This window comes from Dermacentor albipictus, chromosome 6 (assembly GCF_038994185.2).
Source record: "Dermacentor albipictus isolate Rhodes 1998 colony chromosome 6, USDA_Dalb.pri_finalv2, whole genome shotgun sequence".
Lineage (NCBI taxonomy): Eukaryota > Metazoa > Arthropoda > Arachnida > Ixodida > Ixodidae > Dermacentor > Dermacentor albipictus.
In genome coordinates, this window is record NC_091826.1 from 4631559 (window position 1) to 4658046 (window position 26488).

Sequence of the window (26488 nt, forward strand, 5' to 3'; positions counted from 1 at the left end):
TGCATCTAACAATAGGATTTCGTTTTGCTAGGGCTGAGCATTTTAGGGCAGACGATTGCGATGAGGGCTCCATCCATACATCCTACCATTCTAGGAGTTTTGACCGTGGTCAAGGAAACGCATGGAAGCATTCCTTGACTGTGGCTTTCTCTTGTGCTGTGGGGGAAACCTCATCTACACTTTTTCTTTTCCTTCAACTGAAATGGCTGGCGATGGCTGCAATGATGCGAATGACTGATGGCTGTGACAACCCCAATCACTTATTTATTCCAGACACACTGCAAATGTTACTGAATTTGTTATATTAAGGTTTCACCGCATAACAGTCGAACCCACTCATATTGATCCCAGTTATAACAATCTATCGGTTTTAATGACAACATTTAAGCACATTTATGATTTTCTAACCCTGCCTGTTGAAACTGCTTCCAGATATCACAAATGTTTTGTAAACACTGCACTGTTAAGCTGGAACCGCATGGCGCGTTTTTCGCGAGCGAAAAACGCGACGGGCGGCAAACGCCCGCGTTGCCGCCGACGCGTGAGCACCCGTACGAAAAAAAGGAGCGGCGCGTTCGCGCCGAGTTTTCCGGGTTGCCAGACAACATAACTCTCAACGACATGTATTGTCTCTGTTACTGCATATATAATATGCCCTTAAACTTACAGAACACTACAATAAAAATAATCTGAGTGTAATTAGACAGCAACATTTCTTTCCGAAGTGTACTTATCAAGCTTAATTTCAAGCAGCAATATTGTGTGCAAAACTGAGACTGTGTACCTTCCGCATGCTGAGAAGCCACTGCTTGTTTACAACTTCACATATACAAAGGAGGGTTGGCTGCTTATTACCGAGCAGAAGAGGCGATTGCTACTATTAAGGGGGATGCTGATACTGAAGCAAGAAAAAATGCGGGTCAGGAGGTACATGTGGGTGCAGCCTGTGTGGTTTAGAAGACAGCGAGCACCATACACTGGTAATATTATTAGCAAATTGTCTTGCCAGTATTAGCGATGAGACGCGACGCTTCTCCCCTTTAGTTATTAGGGCCTCGTTGAAGGTTGCTTTGTTAATTTTAGGTGAACATGATGCGCGAACCAACACGATGCGCAAACGAAATCACGGTAGCACGTTTTCCTTGACGCGCGGGCCAGTTCTGCCTAAAAAAAAAAAAAGTTCCGCCAAGGAGGTTCCGTCGAGATGCGCAGAGAGCAGGGCCATCTGGTGGCGAAAAAAGAACCAAAATGCCACGTGACTTACCTGAACTCTGATTGGTGGACGCGCCGCGCGACGCGTTTTTTTCTACTCCGAGCAGCAGCACGCGGCGGCGCGATTTCGTGACGGATCATGCTGGGCACGCGTCTAAATGACGCGCGCGTCCCACCATCCACGCGTCAATCGCGCCTGAAATCGCGCCATGCGGTTCCGCCTTTACAATGAATGGTTCGAACCCAGTCACGGTAAAAAGGGCGCACGCAAAGTACCAAAGCATGGAAGCGCAACTAAACTAGGCACAGGCAGGGTTGACGAATTGTAACTGCTGACACACACAAGCTTCAGCGCGATTAATTTTTGAGCGTTTCTAAGGTAGAGTCCACATATACCAAACTACTGATATAACAACCACTTTTCACGGAACTATCGAGTTCGTCATAAGTGGGCTCAACTGTATATATACCTCTTAACATGCAAGTGGCTTCCCACACTTCACATACACACACTTTATTCCACTTTGACACTCCTAATGCTAACGCATTAAAAGGACAAACTTTGCTGATTGGTTGGCTTCACAAAGGAACTTATCTGTCACCTATCTTGGCTATGTTACTGCCAGCTTGTGAACTTGTATCAAGCAAGCAATAAGGGTAGAGAAGAGCACCGAAAATTTCCTACACTAAATAATGCACTCTGGCTGCGTAACTAGTATGATTACAAGTCTTCCCCAGCAGACTCAAGTGGAGAAGCACTTACAGAGAGCGGCGGCACCTGCGGCTGCGAGTGCGCAGGTGTCAGAACTGGGGCCACAGTGTTCTGTGAGAATATGGCCTGCAGCCCTTGCTCAATGTTACTCTTCATGGTGTTGCCGTGCAGTTTCTGCAGCTCCAGCTTCAAGTCCTCCAGGTTGGTTGCTACGGCAGGCTTGCGCTCAGGTGGTACTGACGAGGGCCGCGAGCTGGACGGTGCCACAGTCACCACAGCAGGGGGGGCAGCGGACACAGCAGCCACGGATGCTGCCACACTGTGCGCCGGCACGTGCTTGGGTGAAGCAGGGGCTGCAGCTCCTGGCTCGACAGGGGCTATGCTGGCTGCAGGGGTCTCGGCTGGCTGTAGTCACAAAGAACATTTGCGTCACTATAATTTCACAGGCATAGCAAACCCAAGACATGCGTGCTCGCAGATGGTACACACACACACACACACAAAAAAAAGGCCAAGCCAGGAGTGAACCTTCATTTTAAATGAGGCAGCGCAAAGTGGGACAAGGGACACTTTGGTGGCAATTGAAAACGAGGACAAGCACTTCTGGTGGCAATTGGGATACTGCAGCTTTTCCTTCAAGAATTAAGTGAGGCTACAGGGGCGATTAGTGCTGCTTACACATTCATGCATGATGGGAAAGTGTTGCTGAAGGAATATTAGTTAGTTAGTTAGTTAGTTTGGGTTTAGTGGCATAAAGGCAACTAAGGCCATGCTGCGCCAGTCACAAGACAAAATAAAAAGGACCGTTAGGGCAGGTAAACCTGCATTACATTATAGTTGGTGTAAATAACCAGTTTTTTCTAAAAAGTCGAAGAGGTTAGGAAATGGCACTAGGGGGTCATCTGCTAGTAATAGGGTAGGGTGTAATGGGATGTGCAATTTATACAGGCTGTGTAAAAACCTCCGTCTCAGTGTATCGATGTGTGGACATGTTATTAAGATGTGCATGACTGTAAGAGCTTCAGTACATTTTTTGCAAGTTGGCGGGTTTTCTTTTCGGAGAAGGAAATTGTGCGTCAGATGTGTGTGTCCAATTCGAAGTCGACACAAGATCACCTCGTAGAATCGTTGCTGGTGACTGCATGATTTCCACTCTCCGATGACAGGTTTAATTAGATGAAGCTTGTTGCTTAAACAAGTGTCCCAATCGCGTTGCCATTTTGACGTCAAGGCCTTCCGAATCGCATTGACACTGTCTTTATATGGAAGTGCTGTATTTTGAATGTTTTTGTACGCTGCCATTGATGCGCATCTATCCACCGCTTCGTTACCCAATATTCCAACATGGCTTGGTACCCAGCATAACTTAATTGATCTGCCATATTTGTTTGACGTTAATGCATTCAAAATATCGCCTAACAAGGGTTCACTTTGGGATTTCATGTGTAGAGCCTTCAGTACGCTTAATGAATCTGTGTATATGACAGTGTTTTCAAGTTTGTCAGCAATGATCTTTTGAACTACCGTCCATATCGCGTACACTTCGGCTGTGTAGACAGAGGCATGCTGAGGTAATCGAATACATGTTTCCCAATTTTCTGTTACAGCCCCTACACCCACGTGTTTTTCCATTTTAGAGCCATCAGTATAAAATTCTATGTAGTTTATGTACTTGTCTTGAAGAGAGCGGAATTCTTGTATAATGTGTTGATGTGGTGTGTCTCTTTTCTTTAGATGTGTTAGTGTCCAATCACATAACGCTGTGAAATCACACCACGGGGGTAAACGTTCTGGCTTTCTGGCAACCTGGAGGACTTCCCGAGGGATGTCATAATCCCGACAGTATTCCTCGTATCGCAAGATAAGCGGCCTAATCATGTTTGGTTTATTTGTGTAATGTAAGCGTGAGCTGCACTTTGTGACGATGTTATAGCATATGTGTTGTGGTGAGGATCGGATTCTGAGTATGTAGGAAAAAGTTAGTAGCGCTCTGCGATGCTGTAAAGGAGGTTCATTACATTCAACATGTAAGCTCTGTATAGGTGATGTTCTGTAAGCACTGCATGCTAGTCGTAGTCCTAAGTTGTGGACTGGATCAAGTCGTCGGACGTAAGATAGTCTGGCTGAACCATATGTAATGCTACCATAGTCTAATATGCCACGCACCAAAGTGCAGTAGATGTGTAGCAGGCATTTACGGTCAGAGCCCCACCGTTTCCGGGAGAGGATCTTTAGAATGTTAAGTGCATTGTTCGCTTTGATTTTAATACTATTGATGTGTGCAAGAAAGTTCAACTTTTTATCAAACAGAACACCCAGAAACTTGTGTTCTTGTTTCATGGGTAGTGTGGCATCCTGTAGTTTAAGGATGGGATCTGGTTGTAGGCCTCTTTTTTGTGTGAAGACAACACTAATCGTTTTTTCACTTGAGAAGCGAAAGCCGTTTTCAGATGCCCACTGCGTTAGTTTGTTTAGTGTAATTTGAATTTGTCGTTCGCAGGTTGCCATGTTCGATGCACGACATGCAATTTGAAGATCATCCACATATAGTGAATGCATTATAGAAGATGGAATTACATTATTGAGTGAGTTAATTTTTACCACAAACAGTGTTGTGCTCAATACGCATCCCTGCGGTACTCCGTTTTCCTGAATAAATACGCTGGACAGCACCGTTCCTAAACGCACCTGGAATGTTCGATCGGACATGAAATCAGCTAGACATTTAAGCATTCTGCCGCGGATCCCTAAATTCGCTAAATCCCATAAAATACCGAGCCTCCATGTTGAGTCGTACGCTTTTTCAAGATCAAAGAAAACTGTGAGACAATATTGCTTTTGTAGAAAGGCCGCACGTATCTCGTGTTCTAACTGAACTAGATGATCTGTTGTGGAGCAGCCTTTCTTGTACCCACACTGATGATTATCGAGCAGGTTCTCAGTTTCGAGGACGTATGCCAATCTGATGTTTATAATGGATTCATATGACTTGGCGAGACAGCTTGTGAGTGCTATAGGTCGGTAGCTTGTAGCTGTTGTAGGATGCTTTCCAGCTTTCAAGAAAGGGATTATAATGGCTTTTTTCCACGCATTCGGCATTTTTCCTGTTTCCTAGATTATGTTAAAAAAGCGGAGCAATGTCTTAACTGCTTTTGAAGATAGGTGTGCGAGCATTGTGTAATGTATTCTGTCCGGACCTGGCGCTGTTTTTTTGCCAGTAGTGAGTACTCTGTTAATTTCGGAAAGTGTTAGGGGGGCATTATATGGTTTCTCGGAACTTCCTGCTGTAGGAAGCTTTTGTTTTTCTGCTGATTGTTTGTACTTTTGAAATTCAGTGGAGTAGTTTAGTGAGCTTGATATGTTATGAAAATGCTGCCCTAATATGTCTGCTGAAGGAATATGTCGGGCTGTAAACATTTTCCGTAATATGCATAAGGAACGCAGCTTATCACGAAGTAGTCAATACCCACTACTGACTTACGCAAGTAGACTTTAGTACAGCATTCAAATTGCGTACAAGAAATTAACTAAGCCACACGGTGCGACGAAGTTGGAAGCACCACATTAGTACAATTCCCATGATAGAGCACCATGGCCTATGCAACAACATGGCAACTGCCCACTTCCTTTAAAGGGGTCCTGCAATTTTCCTGAGAAAGCTTGCTGTGCAGCATCACTGACAGCAGCATCACAATGTGGCAATTTTGTGATTTCGTTCAATGGACATGATGTCAATAGGCGAAACTATGGTCAATAGCTGAAAACATAATGAGCGACTTGCATTTGCATGATATTATGAGTACTACAAAAAAAATTACGACATTACATTTTACAACCATTTTAATTATCACCTGGTTATCACACAGCCACAGGAGAGGTGTTGCAAAAATGGGAAAGGCGCATCAACATGCCGAGCACATGGCGCACCAATGGCCACCTTGTGGAAGCTGTGGTAACCATTGTGGGGAGCACATGCACCCATTTCCTCCTGTGCACTCACGTCTGCGTGATCGCATGTCATGGACATGTCGAGAGCCAGAGCACAGGCTCGGGAAATGTGCACTAAGCCCTTCCCCACCACACACGTGGGAAAGGAAACAGTATCCAATGCACGAGGGGGACATTCCTCTCGAAATAGTAAATGGTATAAAAGAGCGTCACCTGAGGAGACGCTCTCCCTGGCGCCCCCAACCTGGAACGTGACCAATGAACACATGAATACCTGCCACAATCCTTGACTCACCTCACTGCCTGACTATCATGCACAACGAAGCAAGCCTATTTATTACCTATTACAGAATGGACTTCCCCTTGTCAAGAGTTCCCTATTGCTCGCAGCAATAAACAATGTCAGAGTTGATGCTGCTGGTTGCCTGATTTGCCTGAACCCAATGTAGCTGCAATTACAAGCGCTACGGGTTGGGAGCACAACTTAGCAACTGTGTGTGGCTAGATCCGGAGTTTGCCTTCAGCTCTAGCCTCATGCAGAGCGTACCCCCACATTTGGCACTACCAACACGAATTGAATTGAGAAATACGGCGAATTTTTTGTTGTTGTTGGCACAAGGACTACCAACATTTCAGCAAACAATGGCAACAGGCTTGTCTGACTTCCCATATTTGTTAATGTTAATCAGAAGCCTATCGCTAATGTGATAGCAACTTCCAGACAAGCCAGCAGCTTTGATTTTAAGTGTTTCACGCAGAACAGTCAGGATTTTGCAAATGCCATGTTTCCAAGGGTTAGGCCTGAGATGGAGCACACCATCTTGGTCACCGCATGACATGGACAGACAGGCACACGTGCCACTACATCGTTTAATGCAAGCTTCATATGTGTCCGAACTTTCAGGCTGTAGTCTATCATCAAGAGAGATAATGTTGTAGAAAATGCTGCAATTCATGCAGAGTTTATCGGGTGCCCTGAAGAACAGAATTCAGGCTTCACTGCAGAGTGAGCGACCATGGGTTAAGATAATCATGCTTACCTTCAGTTGCTACCCCAATTGCATGAGTGTAAATGAGTACCTCGACCGTCTGCTGTAACCAGCAAGCAGCAGGGCTTTCTGATGCTGAATTTCTCACGCACGTTGTCCCTGTTTCACAGACAGAGCAAGCGGCTCGATGGTTCCAAGTGGCCAGACAACGAGCCCACATGGAAGAAAGAGTCCTGCGCGAACTTCCCCAATTAATTTCTGCCGGCCAACGAGTAGCGTTTGAGGCTTATTTGAAGGGCTAGAGGTTCAGAGACCTAGACGAACTTGTTGCCGAGGGAAGCGAATTCAGGGGGACATCCTCACAGCGCAAGTGTACCGTCTATCTCCACACGTGGTGCTGTCACTTGTGGGGCTTCTTCTCTATGTGTGGCTGGGGCTAGATCCGGAGCTCGCCTTCAGCCCTAGCCACACGTAGAGTGGAAGCCCCACACACTCCAGCTGGCTGCGCATGGTCGCTTCACATTAAAAAAATCAAATTATGGGGTTTTACGTGCCAAAACCACAATCGGATTATGAGGCACACAGTAGTGAAGGACTCGGGAAATTTGGACAACGTACATCTAAATCAAGTACATGGGTGTTTTCCCATTTTACCCCCATCGAAATGCGGCTGCCCATGGCCAGGAATACACTTTATATTTATCAGGGGCTTGATGCGTTGGCATTGCTCGCTGACAAGCAAATCCAACATGGTTAGCAATTATCAGACCATGCCTTCTGACCTGTATGCCTAAGTGCTGACTGTAGAACTATCGCTGAAACTTACACCGAGGCATCAGTGGCAGTTGCTACCAGTGTGGCAGACCGGGGCAAATCGCCCGTGACTGCTGCCGAACTCCAGCCTGAGGGTAAATGGGAGGTTTGGGAAATGAATGAAGCTGCCAGTAATCTACCTTCGACAGCGATTTTGAATACAACCGGTGCTATCAGGTAACTTGCACCTTTGGCTTGTTGCATAGGAGATGTTGCAGACTTTCCAGTGCCATTCATCAAGCTATCGACAGGGGAAAGAAGTTTGCTGCATTGTTGGATACTGGGGCAAGCACTTTATTTGGTGATGAAATGTTGCATCATCGTTGCAAGAACAATATCTGTTTGAGAGATAATGACGTCACTTTCCGCCTTGCTTCTGGCACAGCACAATCAAGTGGAGCTGCTAGGCTAGTGATCCATTGGGAGAGACGTGTCTAACCGTACATCGGAATTTTTTCGGGCGGTCGATACTTTCTGGCCAAGTCGGGTATTATGATAAGACATCGGCAGCATAGGTTACCGAGAAATTGGGATACGTACTTTGAAGCTTTTTGCAAAAGTGCCCATGGCAGCCGAGACACGCTAGTCTATGTGTGTGGCGTAAGTGGGCCACACCCAGCCACAGCAGAGCGAGGATAGAAACAGAATGATGTGGGCAGAACACCTGGTTTCATCAGAGGTCGACAGCATGCTGGAGAGAGAAAGGGCATGACTGTCTTCGCTGTTGTACAAGTATGACACAATTTTCAGACCAACTGCACCGCACTGTGTTGGTCAGGCACAGAGTAGACACGGGTGATGTTGCGCTATGGAAATGTAATCTTTGGCCGATAAACTTGACTAAGCAGAGGGCACTTGACAGCGATTTAGATTAACTCGCCGACACAGGCGTTGTGGGAAGGTCGAACAGCCCATGGGGCTTCCCGATAGTTCAAGTCCTGAAGGACGATACTTATAGCCTTTGTGTAGACTACCACAGGCTGAATGAGGTTACGAAGAAGGATGCGTATCCTCTAACCCCCCTTGCCTCTTTAGTGTCTAAGCTAGGCAGGACAGAGTACTTTACGACACTCTAAGCTAGTTGTGCATACTTTCAGGTTGAAACAGACAAGCATGATGTAGAGAAAATGGCTTTCACTTTTCACCGAGAGCTCTTTCAATTCAAGAGAATGTCTTTTGGCTTGGTTGGAGCTCCCATTACTTATCAAAGATTAATCGACCGAGTTCAAGGAGATTCAAAGTGGCAACATCTTCTTACATATCTAGACGGCATAGCGGTTTACTTGAAAACGTTCGAGGAGAACTTGCGCCACTTGAGAGACGTACTAGGCAGGTTGAGGTATGCGGATATCATGCGGAACCCAAACAAAGCTCAGATGGCTGTGACCAGAGTCATGCTGTTGGAATTCACATTTCACAATGGCCGCATTCTACCACGTGAGGATAAGCTCGAGGCTATACTGAGTGCGAAGAAGTACTCACAAAGTACCGAACGCACGAGCAGATGACATTTCGGCTGTCCTCAACAAGAGGAAAAGAAAGACAAGGGAGGCTCGCGCAGCGAATGAAAAAGGGGCCCGCACAGAGTAGATCGTTGGAACGCTGGCATGACTAGGGCCGCAGGGCCTACAAAACCCACATCAATGAGTGAGGTTCACTTGACCGGGCATCCGTCTTCGGGACAGAGAACGCCTCGGGTCGTTGCACGGCACACGACCTCGGAACAGCCTGCTTCAGCCTCGAACACCCATCTATGCGCGAGGTTCGGGAGAGCAAGCGTCCGTCATCGAGACGAGGAGTGCCTCGGGTCGTCGCCTTGCACAAGGCCTCAGGTCGGCCTGCTGACATCTCAGAAAGCGCTTCTACGCGCGAGGTTTGGGTGACCGGGCATCCGTCATCGAAATGTGCTGCTGCGTCTGCTCTTCCACGCTGGTCATCACTCTACCAGCGAGCGTTTCACCTCAAAGACTCTATGAGTCTCACCATGCTCCGGTCTTCAACGGCAACCTTGCATGTGTGGTCGTAGCTGAAGATATTCTTCATGTTTACGTGCCATCTAATATAATTGTGTCTTTGCTAATCATACACCGTCTCCTCCATCTTCCTCGCGTCACAAGCCTTGCGATGTGACGATCCTAACCATCACATATCTGGCGTCCGCAGACAGGACTGCTCTTACGCTATCGAGAAGAGCATCACATTGCATATGCTTGTCTGATGGGTGAGGATGGAGACAGACAAGCTTACGGCAATTGGAAAAGAACTGGGGTTGACTGGCCCGGCACTGAAACAATGGGTAGACGAAGAATGCGCACGCGAAAGAGAAGCGCGTGAAGCACATCTGGCTGAACGCAATTCAGCAAAAGAAGCTGATGCCGAAGCACTAGCTAGATTAAAGGCAGAAAGGGAAGTGCTCCAGTTAAAGTTAAAGTTGAGGGAGTTAGATGTGACAACGGGTAGCATGATTACTGGGCAGCTTACAGAGAGTATGAATGCAGGTGCTACCGAGAGCTACCAAAGTCCGCACAAACAAATCCCAGCATTTAACAAAGAATGCAATGAGTTGGATGCATACGTTCAACGATTTGAGTGTGTCACAACGAGCCAAGACTGGCCACAAGACAAATAGGCCCTATCGTTAAGCCTCTGTTTGACGGGCATAGCTCTAAGTGTTGTTGGCAGAATAGCACCTGATCATGCCATGGACTATGTGACACTAAAAAGGACGCTTTTGCAACGCTTCAGGTTCACAGGAGGAAGGCTACCAAAACAAGTTTCGGTCAGTGAAGCCCGATAATTCCGAAACTGGTAGACAGTTTGCCGGTCGTCTATTGGGATATTTTGATCACTGGCAAGAAATGGCCAATACGGACCAGACATATGATGCTCTACAGGACAAGATTGTCTCAGAAGAGTTCCTGGTGACTTGCCATGAGAAACTGGCAGTCTTTATGAGAGAAAGGAATTGTTAGGGACTTGACAAGCTAGCGGAGTCTACTGATCATTACCTGGAGGCGCAGGGGTTAGTGAACCTTGGCGAAGATAAAAACGAGAGAGCACCTAACAAGCCACCAGGTCAAGCTCAAACTCTTGAGCGACAAGAAGAGAAGAAAAGACCACGCTGCTTTCTTTGTGGTAAATGCAGTCACAGAGCTGCTGATTGCTGGACCAATATGAAGGGTCCAAATACAAATACATCTTTCTATGGAAAGTGCCGCCGCCCTGGGCATAAGACAGCTGACTGCCCCAAAAAAGCAAACAGTACCGAGAAGGCTTCGAGCTCGATGCAGCAAGTAGATGGGTCCAAGGCAGTTAACGAAGAGGCGCAGACCCGGCGTCGAGCTCCCGGAAGTTCAGAACGCGGAAGAACGCAAACATGAGACGAAAAGTCTATGCCTACTGCTGAAGGTGTGCTTGAAAGACATCCCGCTACTGTCTTGCAAGATACGGGATGCGACTCTATTATTGTCAAAAGGTCCCTCGTGCCAGACACTTAGCTGACTGAAAAAATTTCCTCGGTCTGTCTTCTGGACAGAAGGTTGTTGAAGCTACCTACGTGGAGACCGCGTCACCGTTCTTCACAGGAAAGACTCGGGTCTTATGCATGGACAATTCTTTATGTAATATTGTCCTAGAAAATGCGAAAGGTGTATGGAATGTCTCAAATCCTGACAATGAATCCAAAAGACATTTTTATACTGAGACACTCGACACCAAAAGATATTGGCGAAATTAGGACGCTCTCTGGGATTGGTGAACATTTATTGCCAATTCATTCTAGACTGCATGGCAGTGCAAGTGCATTTTACGAAGCTCTTAAGAAAAGACGAGCATTGGACTTGGGGTCAAGAGCAGGAGGTGGCACTGCGCAGCCTCATAAAGGTGCTTATTTACATGGCCGAGTTGCAGCTGCTAGACTTGAACAGGAAGTTTGCAAGTCAAACATATGCAAGCTGTAGAAATAGAAGTGCTACAATGAAGAATGGGTGCTCATAGAGAAAAGAGAAGAAGGATCAGGTTTGAGCGGGGCCCTTGGTGTTCAAGTCAGTCTCTCGCATTTTCAATATTATTTTGGTGCCGAAAACCCAGTGCGGACATGCCTTGTTCTCATCACATGCGTTGAGGGGCTCTTTACTCTGCCACAAGTGGTGAGGAACGATAAACGGAGACATGAAGATTAAATCCCGTGCCAGTCAGCTGCAAGACTGCATGCAACTTCGACTAATGGATCATTTAAACACTGGGAGAGTGGCCCAACGAGTGCAAGACACAAAGGTAATTCAGAGAGCCAACTCTTCAGAATGCGCCCAATGTTGACATCCCTAACCTTAAAACCATGCATGACTATCTTTCTTCAAGCAACGACATGCTCGCATAAATTGATGACAAGATCGAGGATCACATACCGGATGATGAGTTAGAAGTGGAATACGTTACCACTGCTGAGTATGACGACCAAGCAATCAGCATGCTTGTGGAAATAATTTGTCGGATTGAGGCATTGGAACGAGCCCAAGGTATTCCTCCACAATCACTATCTGTTCAGCTTAACGCAAGGGATAACACTGCCTTAGCATACAGTTTTGGTCGACCGAGCCTTCCGAAGCTCGATATGCCATTATTTAAGGGAGACATTAACCAGTGGCCTGGATTCTGGGAGCAGTTCGAGCAGACAGTTCATTTAACTAACGCCCTCTCATCAACAACAAAGTTTTTTTGCTTTTGATAGTATCTCGCTGGAAAAGCTGCAGCAGCAATTCTGGGATTTCCAAGATCTGTGTCGTGTTATAATGATGCTGTCGATATACTTAAGGAGTGCTTTGGTGACAGAAACAGAAGAGCAGCATCACTTAGCCGCTCTAAGGAACACTGGCCATATTAAACTAGGAACTGTCATGTGAGGCCTCAGATGACTGTATGATGCTACACACCTGCATATTCATTGTCTGAATTCTCTCAACGTGCCAACGCTAAGTTTCTTGGCAACGCTTATTGACATATTGCAAAGGGCTCTACCATACGATATCATTCTTGCATTTACTTGAGCAGCAAACTAAAGCATTAAGGAGGTATGCATCAGACGACACTCAACTTGTATTGGAATCAGCTTCAGCAGCACTTTCCCCAGATGCCAAGCTGAAGAAACTACTGGCATTCATTCATGTTGATTGGCAAGTCATGAACAGTGCATGATGCCATGTGAAAAACACAGGGAACAAGCTGAAACGACAGTAAGAGGTGCCCACACAGCTTCTGTTTTACATAATGCATTTGAAAAGAAAGCGGACTGTTTCTTCTGCCACTTAAAGAAGCATGGTACACATGTGTGTGACAGCAACCTCTCACTGGCTGCAATGAAGGATGAACTCTCCAACGACAACAGATGTCTTCGCTGCACGTATAGAGGTTATCAGGCGCGAACCTGCCAAGTTAAGCCGATGTGCTCGTCTTATCATGGAAAGCATGCAATAAGTATGTGCGATCCCTCATACGAGAAAACGCGTCCAGAGGCATCAGGAAGACGCACAGCAGTAATCGTTTCCCCAGAAACATCAATACAGTAAAACCTTGTCAAACCATACCCGCTTAAACAATAGTTTCATTTTAAAAGTAGTAAAGTGAAATCCCCGACTCAGTGGCCATTGAACATAATGTGTTTTGTATTCGCATAAACCGTACCAGCTTATTGTATACAAATCGGTTAATATGTAGTGTTTCCGCTTTTCGTCGCGCAAACACGGCGGTGCTTCATCTCCATCGGGAAGCCTACGGTGGACTACGGTGGCTGTGGAGCTGCTATAGATATCTTCCAGTATTTTTACATATGGCTCATCTACACCCTGATTCCGTAATGCCTCCATGACTGCTGAGGTTTCGACTGAATCAAACGCTTTCTCGTAATCAATGAAAGCTATATATAAGGGTTGGTTATATTCTGCACATTTTTCTATCACCTGATTGATAGTGTGAATATGGTCTATTGTTGAGTAGCCTTTACGGAAAGCTGCCTGGTCCTTTGGTTGACAGAAGTCTAAGGTGTTCCTGATTCTATTTGCGATTACCTTAGTAAATACTTTTTAGGCAACGGACAGTAAGCTGATCGGTCTATAATTTTTCAAGTCTTTGGCAGATTAATTTTCAGACCCACCCTTCTGCTTTGCCTCTCCAGGTCAGTGAGCATGCATTGCAATTGGTCTCCTGAGTTACTAAGCAAGGCAATATCATCAGCGAATCGCAAGTTGCTAAGGTATTCTCCATCAACTTTTCCCCTTTCTTATGTCCCCTTTCTTATGGATTAGGATTATGTTAGCGTTCTTCCAAGATTCCGGTACGCTCGAGGTTATGAGGCATTGCGTATACAGGGTGGCCAGTTTCTCTAGAACAATCTGACCACCATCCTTCAACAAATCTGCTGTTACCTGATCCTCCCCAGCTGCCTTCCCCCTTTGCATAGCTCCTAAGGCTTTCTTTACTTCTTCTGGCGTTACCTGTGGGATTTCGAATTCCTCTAGGCTATTCCCTCTTCCACGATCGTCGTGGGTGCCACTGGTACTATATAAATCTCTGTAGAACTCCTCAGCCACTTCAACTATCTCATCCATATTAGTAATGATATTGCCGGCTTTGTCTCTCAACGCACACATCTGATTCTTGCCTATTCCTAGTTTCTTCTTCATTGTTTTTAGGCTTCCTCCGTTCCTGAGAGCCTGTTCAATTCTATCCATATTATAGTTCCTGATGTCCGCTGTCTTACGCTTGTTGATTAACTTAGAAAGTTCTGCCAGTTCTATTCTAGCTGTAGGGTTAGAGGCTTTCATACATTGGCGTTTCTTGATCAGATCTTTTGTCGCCTGCGATGGCTTACTGGTTTCCTGTCTAATGGTGTTACCACCGACTTCTATTGCGCACTCCTTAATGATGCCCATGAGATTGTCGTTGATTGCTTCAACACTAAGGTCCTCTTCCTGAGTTAAAGCCGAATACCTGTTCTGTAGCTTGATCCGGAATTCCTCTAGTTTCCCTCTTACCGCTAACTCATTGATTGGCTTCTTGTGTACCAGTTTCTTCCGTTCCCTCCTCAAGTCTAGGCTAATTCGAGTTCTTACCATCCTATGGTCACTGCAGCGTACCTTGCCGAGCACGTCTACATCTTGTATGATGCCAGGGTTCGCGCAGAGTATGAAGTCGATTTCATTTCTAGTCTCACAATTCGGGCTCCTCCATGTCCACTTTCGACTAACCCGCTCGCGGGAAAAGGTATTCATTATCCGCAGATTATTCTGTTCTGCAAACTCTACTAATAACTCTCCTCTGCTATTCCTAGAGCCTATGCCATATTCCCCCACTGACTTGTCTCCAGCCTGCTTCTTGCCTACCCTGGCATTGAAGTCGCCCATCAGTATAGTGTATTTTGTTTTGACTTTACCCATTGCCAATTCCACGTCTTCATAAAAGCTTTCGACTTCCTGGTCATCATGACTGCATGTAGGGGCATAGACTTGTACCACCTTCAATTTGTACCTCTTATTAAGTTTCACAACAAGACCTGCCACCCTCTCGTTAATGCTATAGAATTCCTGTATGTTACCAGCTATTTCTTTATTAATCAGGAATCCAACTCCTAGTTCTCGTCTCTCCGCTAAGCCCTGGTAGCACAGTACGCGCCCGCTTTTTAGCACTGTATATGCTTCTTTTGTCCTACTAACCTCACTGAGCTCTATTATATCCCATTTACTACCCTCTAATTCCTCCAATAACACTGCTAGACTCGCCTCACTAGATAACGTTCTAACGGTAAACGTTGCCAGGTTCAGATTCCAATGGCGGCCTGTAGTAATAATTCCACTGGCTATAAATTAGTGCATAAAAGGCACAATAAATGCCCTTGTGATTGTTTGCACTACTGTGTTGTCAATGCTTTGCCCCAAGAACATGGGTAAGACCTCACAAGGTGTATTCCCACTGAGGATGACACAAGTAAGGCGTTTAAGGTGGTGACACCATGCATGTTAAGAGGAGCACTGCAAGGCTACTTTCATGAGTTGTGTATTGCTGGGCACGTGAGCGGCCCCAAGACATGCCAAGTCGCTACTTTGCCAGGCTTGAAGCGGGACATGATTAGCTGTGCCCGTTCCTGTCATGTGTGCCAAAGCATGAAACCCTGAGGTGGATGACTGCCTGGCTTCATGCAGCCTATCGACAGGCAAACTGTTCCTCTATGACAGCCAGATCAGCCAGCATGTCCTCAACAATTCTAGCAAACAGTTTGCTGGCTCAGTGGTGCCGAAGTGGACCAGGGTGTATTAAGTGCTAAAGAAGGGTTCCTCTCTTGTTTACCAGCTCGAGAACATGAAAGGAAAGCTGACTGGTACAGCAGCACAATTGTGCGACCTGAAACGCTATGTGCCTTGTGATGCGCACTGGGATGAAGATCGGACCCTCCCTCAATAATGGTCACTGAGAGAGAGCAGTCAAAACTGAACGGTGAGCCTGCAGCAGCGTAGTAATTTGCTTAGCAGGCAGAAGTGATCTCAGTGCTAGTTGCGTAGCTTAACGACAGTGAGGAACATTCTAAGTCCAGGTGTTGCACATACTGCGTATGTGCAACATACTGTGCCGCACTGTGCCAGCGGCTTTGTAGTTCCTGCGGCAAAGCGAACATCCAGCGACAGCAAAGAGCCCAGTATTGACAAAGCCTCATTGTCATCAATACTATGGTGTCATATGGTGCGAATGTTCAACGCATGGGCATGCGGTGTATGAACTGGCCAAAGACTATCGTGAGGGCCAGTGGGGTGATTATCATGTGCCGTGAATTATTGATGATGATGATGCATGCGGCTGTTCGCCTTGTAACGGGCATCAGCTATGTTACCCGGATCAAGCTAATTATGCTGCTTATTACAGTGTCACTGCGTTCAGTGGATTAGTGCAGTTTCCAAGCAGAGAACAAAACGAGACATGGCCGTGCGAATTGCTTGCAGTGCTTGTGGGTACAAGTGAATCACCTGTAGCCCCGACGGCGCTGGCCTTGCAGCCACACGAACTGTTCGCTGGTGCCCAGCAGGCCACCTCCCATTTTGCAAAGTCGACAACTGGGGCTAAGCACTGAAAGTTATCTTCGAGCCCAGACTATGATCCCGCCTCACAAGCGCGAGAAGTGCAGCCGAGTGGCCACCTTCGAGGCGGCATCAACGATTCATCAACTGAGGGCTACAGCACTGCCAGGCCAATGCTCAAGCCGGCGTTTGCAACTCTTGCTTGATTGCCAACCTTGGCGGGAACTTAGGCAAATGGGCACCTGGCAAATGGGGGCAGAGCTTTTATTAGTTCATGTATAGATATATATAGAAAAATTTCACTTAAGTATAGGTGCATTTATGTAATATTTCTGGAAAAACCTGGAAAGTGGAGAGAAGTAATTAATAAAGGGAAAACCAGATATCTACGCATTTGAATTTTTCTTCAACTGCGAGGCTTTCCTTTTGAGGAACCCGTATGGGTTTCCTTTGTAGCAATTGCTATGAATGCGTGTGTGGATGCCTGATTTACCCTTTATTAATTACTTCTCTCCACCTTGCGGGTTAATGCAGAACTATTACATCAAACTCTTGCCTTTGCATCAAGTTGTAGACAAATTCGACTTCGCCCTGCCATCTGCTAGTCGGCTGGTTAGCTCAGATGGTAGAGTGGCTGCTCCGGAAAAGTGGAAGTCCTGCGTTCGATTCCCGGACCAAGACGAATTTTTCTTCAACTGTGAGGCTTTTCTTTCGAGGAACTCGTATTGGTTTCCTTTGAAGCAAATGCTACGAACACATGGACGTTTGATTTTCCTTTTATGGTGCATTTATATAATCTATGTCGATGACCTAGCTGGTACATGACTTGCAAAACAAACAGCGCTAAAAACGGGGCCAAACGATGTGGGGATCGCACGTGCATCCCGATATCTCCGGAGCGGCCACGCGGTTATCACGCGATAATCACGTGCTTGCTCGCGGAGGGTAGCGGGGAGAGGGCACCTTCGCCGCTCCCGCTGCTCTTCGCGCCTGGCCGCGACGCTGCAGCCAAGGCACCCCGTTCCCTCCTTTCCCTTTCTTGGAACCGAGGAGACTCCCTCTCCGCCGCTATGGGAGAAGCGCTATTCCCCCGATGCACCGTTGTCTTTTGGTTGAGGAGCTTGCGACTGGCCGCATCTCAATTAAGCCGCTGAGACCACCGCACGCCGTCCCCCTGTTGCGCCCGGCCTTTGTGTGCGACTGACCGCCCCAGGGCCCGAGTGCGGATCCACTCTGGGTGAGCTGAACTCTTATCAGCCTCTTTTGTGGTTCCCACATTGTGCGGTTTGTTTCACCCCAGAGGTGCGGAATGCTCCGCCGCTGTGGTTTTGTTTTGTGTTGTATTTGTATGTGTTGTGGCTGTTGTTGTCAGTTGGTATACTTATACTCTAAGGTGAATAAACACCTTAGGTCGAGACTCACCCTGTCCCCACTGGCCTGAACCCGCCGTGGTCGCAACTCACTGCGAACCGCGGGTTAGGGGTCACAGCTCTGACTGCTAGGGCTGCTGCGAAAGTGCTAGCGAGCGACTGCCGCTCCACCGGCGCTGTGCAATCCAGAGGAGGGTCAGGTGCGCACACGCGAACTTGAGTAATACCCCTATAACAAAAACAAGACACTGCACTATCGTGTGTCTTGCTAGCAAGCCAGACTTCTTGCACCCCAGGTAACAGTGGAGATAATCACTGTATTTCAGCCAGATCTTCTATTGAGTGGTACGGACATAAGTATGTACAAAAGAGGGCGGGCTCTGTTTTGCAAGTTGCCTATCATTCCATCGTGCTTTCGGCATTGTGGGCATGCTATATTATTCTAAATTTAAAAATACAGGAACGAAGCATTGCACTAGAACTTTGAAAGTGAGTGAAACTTGCATCATGCGATATTTTCAGTGACCCGCTGTCCAACTTGTTTGAAATGATTTTTGGAAGTAACTTGTAATCATGGTATTGTAGTCATCATGCGACGCATATTGCTATTTGATCACACTCGGGAATTGATGAGGCAGACAGTCCGAAGTAAGGCTGCTTCCTGTTAATGATGATGATGATGTGTGGTGTTTTATGGCGCAAGGGCCAGGTTTGGCCAAAGAGCGCCATGACAAGTGGTAATGTTGACGATGTATTATTGATGGCGTGCACAATGGATTCCTCATGGAGATGTCACATGGCTGTAAGAAGGCCTAAAACCTGCAGCTGTAAGTGGCGCAGAATATACAGTTGCTAAAATAATGACAGTGACTAGGTAGTGATGTGGGGCTATGGCAATGGGCTTTCGTTAAACATTATGCAATAAAATGTAACAGTGACACCAGAGTTTCAAGAAAGCCCTTCGCTGCAGGGCTGTTAGTCATGTGCTAAAAATTGCCTGGCCAAACGATTTTCAGGGTGTCGGTTTCGGCTAAAAAATCTAAGACTATTTGCAGTTTAAAAAATGGTTCGTAGCTAAGAAAAAATGCAGGATGGAGAGGTATATTTTCCCGATACGCAGAAGGGAAGTGCTTTTTCGTCTCTGTTTCTATTGCAGGGCACTGGATAAGAACATGGAGGACAGTCGGGCTATCGCCGCACCTACTACAAGTAGGAGGATCCCCGCCAGTCAAGAGGTAGGAGTGAGTACTGTAAGTGTGTCCTATTCTTAACTGGCAAAGAAGTACTTCCTTGTACGGTGCTGTTTTGTCACTTATCCAATTCCGCAATTTTGGTTTTATAAGGTGTAACTTATTCAATGTTTGTGCATCCCACTCTTCTTGCCAATTATTCCTCAATTTACGGCGCAGAAAGGGCTTTAGGTCTGTGGCAGGAATGGGGATATTTCCATCTGTGCTGCTAAAACTCACTGACGTAGCGTTTTCGTCAGCAGCTACGTTGCCTTTTATGCCTTTATGGCCAGGTACCCAGCATAGTATAATTGCTTGGTTGCACATATATGCGGAGCATAACAAGCTATACAGCTCATTAAAAACCGACTTCTTATGCTTTCGTAAGATAATTAGGGCTCTCACTACACTTAATGAGTCTGTGAAGACAATAGCCTTAGCGATATTTGTGAGCCGTATGTGTTGAATAGCCTTAAGAATGGCGTATGCTTCCACTGTAAAGATACTGGTGTCTGGGTTTAGTGGTCCAGATGTTGAAAGTGAGGGTCCCAGAGCTGCGTAAGCAACACCAGCTGGAGACTTCGAAGCATCTGTGTAAAATTCATCACATGAGTACTTTTCCTTGAGTCCAGAAAATGCGAATATATGTGTGCCTCCGGGGCTCGTTTTGATATTTCTAAGAAAGAGACGTCGCATTGGATAGTCTGCCACTCCCAAGGCGGTGGAAGCCGTGTAGGAGCCATTAGGACATTGTGTAAAAGAGGGATCCCTGTTTTTTCTGATAGTGCTTCCAACCGAAGGGACAGAGGAGGCCTAGTGGCTGGGCGGTTACGAAACAGCCTAGCAGTGGACAAGTCGCATATAGTGGAATGACAAGGATGTTTAACATCTGAGCTAACTTTAAGGGCGTAGGAGAAAGTTAAATATGTCCTTTGGTAGTGCAATGACCATTCGTTTGATTTGACGTAGAGGCTTTGCACAGGGCTAGTCCTAAAGGCGCCTGTAGCAAGGCGGATACCTAAGTGGTGGATAGGATCAAGCATTTTCAGAGCACTAGGTCTGGCAGAATTATAGACTATTGCTCCGTAGTCAAGGCGTGTTAATATTAGACTTTTGTAGAGCTTTAAAAGACACTGCCTGTCGCTTCCCCAAGATGTATGTGACAAGAGCTTTAGCAAGTTTATAGACTTGAGGCACTTTGATTTTAGATACTTCAAGTGTGGTACAAAAGTCAGCTTACTGTCTAAAAGGATTCCTAGAAATTTGTGTTCATGGCTCACAGATAGCCGTTCTCCATTTAGATCTATTGCGGGGTCCGCTATTATGCCTCTCCTGTTAGAAAATAGGACGCATGTACTTTTTTGTGGGTTTAGTTTGAAATCGTTTTGGTCCGCCCACTTAGATAATTTATTTATGCAAAGCTGTATTTGTCACTCGCAGATACTTAGGTTACATGATTTGAAACCTATCTGGATGTCATCCACATATACGGAATAAAACATAGTATGTGGTATGGCAGTCTGGATCGCGTTCACTTTGACAATAAAAAGAGTGCAGCTTAGCACACCACCTTGCGGAACACCAGCCTCTTGCGTAAATGGACGAGACAGAACGTTACCAACTCTAACATGGAACGTGCGATTGGAGAGGTAACTCTGAATCACGTTCAGCAAGTTGCCTTGAACTCCCATTTCAGACAGGTCACGGAGGATTCCAAAGCGCCACGTTGTGTCGTAGGCCTTTTCCATATCTAAAAATACTGACAGGAAGAACTGTTTGCGGACAAAGGCATCACGGATATTTGTCTTGATGCGGACAAGGTGATCTGTTGTGGATCTACGTTCCCTAAAACCGCACTGAAAGGGATCAAGTATTTTGTTGCTTTCAAGAAAATGGATGAGGCGACGGTTAATCATCTTCTCAAATAATTTGCATAGACAACTAGTGAGAGCTATAGGTCTATAACTGTTGGGTGAGGAAGGGTCCTTGCCCTCTTTGAGAATAGGGATTATGATTGCTTCTTTCCAGACAGAAGGAATGTATCCGGCAGAGAACATAGAATTGAAGAGTGACAGTAGTGTTTTTTGGGTTTCAGGGTGTAAGTGTCTGATCATCTCATACATTAATCTGTCACTGCCTGGAGCGGACTTGTTGCAACAGTTCAGTGAGGCTTGGAACTCAGCCATTCCAAATGGACGATTGTATACTTCATTGGATGTGCTTTTCCCACCCAGAGTCATCTGTTCTGCTTGTCGCCGGAATTTTAGGAATGTATCTGTGTAATGAGATGTACTGGAAATGTGCTCGAAATGTGCTCCTAGACAGTCAGCGTGGTCCTCAAGAGTATCTGTTTGCGTGTTTACTAGTGGTAGAGGATGAGTTTCGCGGCCTTTTATTTTGTTTACTCTGTTCCAGGCTTTTCTTTCGTCTGTATATGAATTAATAGTAGAGATGTATTTCTGCCAGCTTTTCCTTTTGGCAAGGCGGCGCGTTCTTCTACCTTCTGATTTTATTTTCTTGAAGCTGATCAAGTTCTCGGTAGTTGGGCAGTCGCGAAGGCGACTCCAAGCTCTATTTTGATTTTTGCGTGCTTCCTTACACTGCTCATTCCACCAAGGAATACGTCGTTTAGAGGGTGATCCATTCGTTTGAGGGATACATATTGATGCAGCATCTGTTATAAACGCCGTCAAATATGACACTCTATCATCGATTGAGAGAGTACAGATGTCATCCAATGTCAAATGTGTCAGCTCTCTGTATCTTTTCCAGTCAGCACAGTCGACGTTCTGACGGGGCAGATGTGGAGAAAACATATCGCTTTTTGCTAGTTTTAAGATAATTGGGAAATGGTCACTCCCATATGGATTTTTGATCACGTTCCACTCCAGGTATGGCACTAGTGTACTTGATGTTATGCTTAAGTCAATAGATGAGAATGTTTTGTTTGCCATGCTGTAGAATGTGGGTTCTTTCTTGTTTAGTATGCATGCATTGGAAGATAAAAGGAAAGTTTCTAATAAGCGCCCTCTCGTATCACAACGAGAACCTCCTCAGAGGGTGTTGTGTGCATTTAAATCGCCTACTACAATGTAAGGTTCGGGGAGTTCTCCGATAAAGCTCTCGAATTCTATTCTGGAAAGTTGATGGCTCGGAGGAATGTAAAGAGAGCAAACAGTAACTAGCTTATCAAATAGTACAGCTCTGATTGCCACTGCCTCAAGAGGCGTTTGCAGATGTAAATGCTTACAGGCGATACCCTTATCAACTATAATAGCAACACCGCCTGACGAGGCGTAGACCTCACTGCGATCTTTGCGGTAAATGGCATACTGTTTGAGAAAGTTAGTAGGTGAAAGATTGAGGTGTGTCTCTTGCATACACAGCACCCTTGGATTAAACTTGCGAAGGAGTTCCTTATTGTCATCAAGATTATGTATTAGACCTCTCACATACCAATGCATTATCTGTATGGCCATATTGAAAGTGTTTTATGGTGTGGGTTAAGAGATGTGGATTAGGTTGGCTCAAGGGACCTTTCCAGGCCCCTTGATGCGGGGTATTTCTTTTTTCTTGGCACGCTCCAGGGAGCAACGCCGTTCCTTCAGCTTCTGAGACGCCGGAGAAGTTTTTGTTACATCCATCGCCTCGTCAGAGGCGCTGGATGACGCCCGCTCAGCGGGCACGCGCAGGGGTTTTTCGGGCCTGTCCGCACGAGCAGTGGCCCTGAGACCGGCAGGCTCGGAAGTCTGCTGGCCCTTCGTGGTAGGGGGCAGAAGAGCAGTGGCTGCTCCCGCCAGGGGGCCTGATGTGCGTAACCGCCGTCACACTCCGTGTGACTTCCGCCAGGCGCGTCACATCACTGTAGGATGGATTCGATTGGTTGTGGACACTAAAACGCTTGCGCGCTTCCGGAAAAGAGATGTTTAGTTTTACCTTCAGTTCAATTATTTGTTTTTCTTTCTTCCATGACGGGTATGATCACGAATAGACGGGGTGGTCTCCATCACAGTTAGCGCAGTGGGTTGTGGAAGAACAGCTGTCTGAAGCGTGGTCTTTAGATGCACATTTTGCACAAGTGGCACGTCCCCGGCAGCTCTGAGACCCATGCCCAAAACGCTGACACTTGAAGCATCGGCGCGGATTGGGAATGTACGGTCGTACGCGTAGTTTGCAATATCCCGTCTCTAATGAATGAGGTAGTTCACTTGTTCCAAATGTTATTATAAGATGCTTTGTTGGAATTTCCTTGTCGTCACGCCTTAACTTAATTCGTTGCACCTTTACCACGTTTTGTTCTTGCCATCCTTCCAACAGTTCGCTCTCACTAAGTTCAAGGAGGTCGTCATCAGAAATGACACCACGTACAGCGTTCATTGACCGGTGGGGGCCCACAGAGACTGGAATGTCACCAAACGCAACAAGTTTGATCAGTTTGTTGTATTGGAGCTTGTCACGCACTTCCAGAAGAAGGTCGCCGCTTCCCATCTTAGTTACTTTGTAACCAGAGCCGATTGCTTCAGTCAGACATTTTGCGACCACAAATCGGGATATTGTGCGACCTGTCTTGGTTTCATGCTGGCTATGTATTACATGGTATTTGGGGAAAATTTCTTTCGGTTTCAAGAGAAAGTTGAAAGTTTTATCGGTGCGCCCCCTCTTCAGGGAGCGATCAAGGAGTGGGGGGAAATTTGAAGCCATATATAGAATTACTGTATTCGGCAGGAATGCCCGCCGCCCACCTCGGAGCCCAACCTGGGGACGTCACAGGATTAGAAACATTCTATTCTGCGTACACCAGCGGTACAATCCCACTATAACCTAATACATATATCCAAGACTGGATATATTACACAACTTAGGTTAACCCTTGGTGCCAGGAAATAAGGAAGTAATAAGAAGTGAAGAGAAAACAGGAAAGATGAAAAAGGCGACAGAGGAAGATGAAGATTGGAGAAAAGGACAGGAAAAGGCGACTGCCGATTTCCTCCAGGTGGGTCAGTCTGGAGGTGCCGTCTATATGAAACCGAGGCCGAAGAGGTGTGTTGCCTCTGCCGGGGGGCCTTATAGGTCCAAACACCCAGCTTCGGCTCAACCCCCAGGATCCCCTTTTCTCCAGACACAGCTAAGCCGCGCATAGCTACACGCGGGAGGGTCCAACCCTCGTGTGCTCAGGTACGTGGTGTCCCAACACACCAAACGCCTGCTTGCGCAGACGCCCCTGCGGGGGTTGCTTCCTGTTAAGAAACCTTCGTAAAAATTACAGCATCTGTACTTCGTAGTAAAATAAGATCCAGTAGCTACAAGAGGTTTGAAAATGTCATGTCTGAGATCAGTCTATTCTAAAAATGGCCAAGAAATTTAGTTAGGATGGGCTCTTCGCACCAAGCAGCATGTGTTACAACAGGGTAGCCGAGTCTCAGCAAGGTGACCGGCCATGGCCGTTATGTGCTGAGTGTTCGGGCAGTGATGAGACGCCCTCCCTATGTCTGTAAATATCAGCGGACTTCATTCTTCAAGCCTTTTATGTGTGTGTGTGTCCCAACTCTCGTCTCCACCACCCCACTCCCCTTCTTAAAATTCTTCTCTGTTATACACTGTCGCACTCTTAAACATTCCCCGGTTGAATGGTGCAGTGGCCCCTAACATTCCTATATTTCAGTTTCTGCATGGACTTGGATAATGAGGTTTGCCATAGCGGCAGCTTCCGGATTAATTTTGCACCGTGGTGTCCTTTAATGTGCCCATAAATCTAAGTGCACGGGCATTTTCTTTTTATTTTGCCCCCATCAAAATGCAGCTGCCACGGTCAGGATCAAACCCATGATGCCGCAGCCGCAAAGCTACTGCGGCAGGCACAAGCGTGTTGATTTGACGTGCGACTGCTTCCTGTCACTTAGGCCCTACGGTGCACTTTAATGTGGCTTTGTTTCTGCACGCCCTGCATAAGCTGCCCCCACTTGACAATTTTTCATAGTGGTCCTTTTTTCAGAAATAACAGAAACATACCGTACTGTTAAATTTATCCAGATTGCCCGTAACCACTGTCGTGTCTTCAAGTCATCGTTTATCTTTACTTCAACCTTCCCCCTTTAAAGGCGACTGTGAGGGAAAAGTGGCAAGGCTTATTCACTCGTTTCCCGACTGTGTCAATTCTACCCACTCTCTGCATCCTCTCTACCATTCTATCTAGTTTCCCTCTGGACTTGCACAGTAGTAGAATTTCTGCAATGCTTTTGTGGGGGGTCACGGATAATTACAGCGGTCAAGTGGCTAATGTGGCTGCCACGATCCACCCGGGTTCATGAACAAGGGAGGGCTCGAGGCACCCTCCGATAGACGGACGCTCCGCAGCGTGGTGGTGCTGAACGATGACCGACCGGCGAGCAGCCGTGCTTGTCGGTGTTTATTGCGGTGCGGTGACCAATGTTGCCTGCCAAGCTTTAGCAGGCCACCGAGCCTGGCGGCAAACGAACATTATGCCTGAGGGGCCGTCACATGCTTGCTACACCCCCTTACCCCCAGTTTGTTTGTTAAAGAAAAGCAAACGTCCATGTTTTAAATACGAGGCTCTGCCTCCACCCTAGCTGGGTCGACGGTGCCTGCTATCCAGGTGAGTAACGGTCCGGTGGCCTCCGCCGTCGAGTACTCTGCCTGGGCACCAGTGTTGATGGGTCGGGTGTGGCAATGCCGGGTGCTGCCTGAACCAGCCTCCCTCCATCTGGAGGGTCCGTAGTGGTCGGCCTTGCGAGTGGTGCTGGGCTCGACATCGGTCCAACGGGTGCTGCATCACTGGCAAAGGTTGCCGCCTCCGAGGTGGGTGGTGCTCCGCTCGAAGCCACTGGTGCTGCCGCTAGTCCTCCTGCGGGCTGAAACTCAGAAGTGGCAGTCGAGGGTGCTGGCCAGGTCCCGAGGCGAGGCTTGACATGGTCGGCATGTCTGTGCCACATGGCCCCATCTGGCATGCGCACAAGCAGCAATGAGGCGCTGGCAGGAGACACCGCCTGTCCTGCAGACCAGGGTGGGCCAGGACAGAAGTTCCTGGCGAAAACTGGAGCTCCCGACTGTGGCAAAGGCCCGGCATGGCATCCTTGGTCAGCAGCCAGCTTCTGCTTCAGCTGCTTCAAGAGCACTGTGGATCGGAGGTCCGGATGCA

The 26488-nt window shown here is 46.9% G+C and overlaps 1 protein-coding gene across 11 annotated transcripts in view; it reads right to left on the reverse strand.

Annotated features, from left to right (window-relative positions):
* Wnk (Wnk kinase) overlaps window positions 1-26488 on the reverse strand; it is a 540152-nt gene that overhangs the window by 90427 nt on the left and 423237 nt on the right. For all 11 annotated transcript variants that reach the window (XM_065456126.1, XM_065456128.1, XM_065456129.1 and 8 more), the window contains one exon: window positions 1976-2329. In XM_065456126.1, the coding sequence (XP_065312198.1) occupies window positions 1976-2329 (354 nt within the window). The remainder of the gene's footprint in view (window positions 1-1975; window positions 2330-26488) is intronic.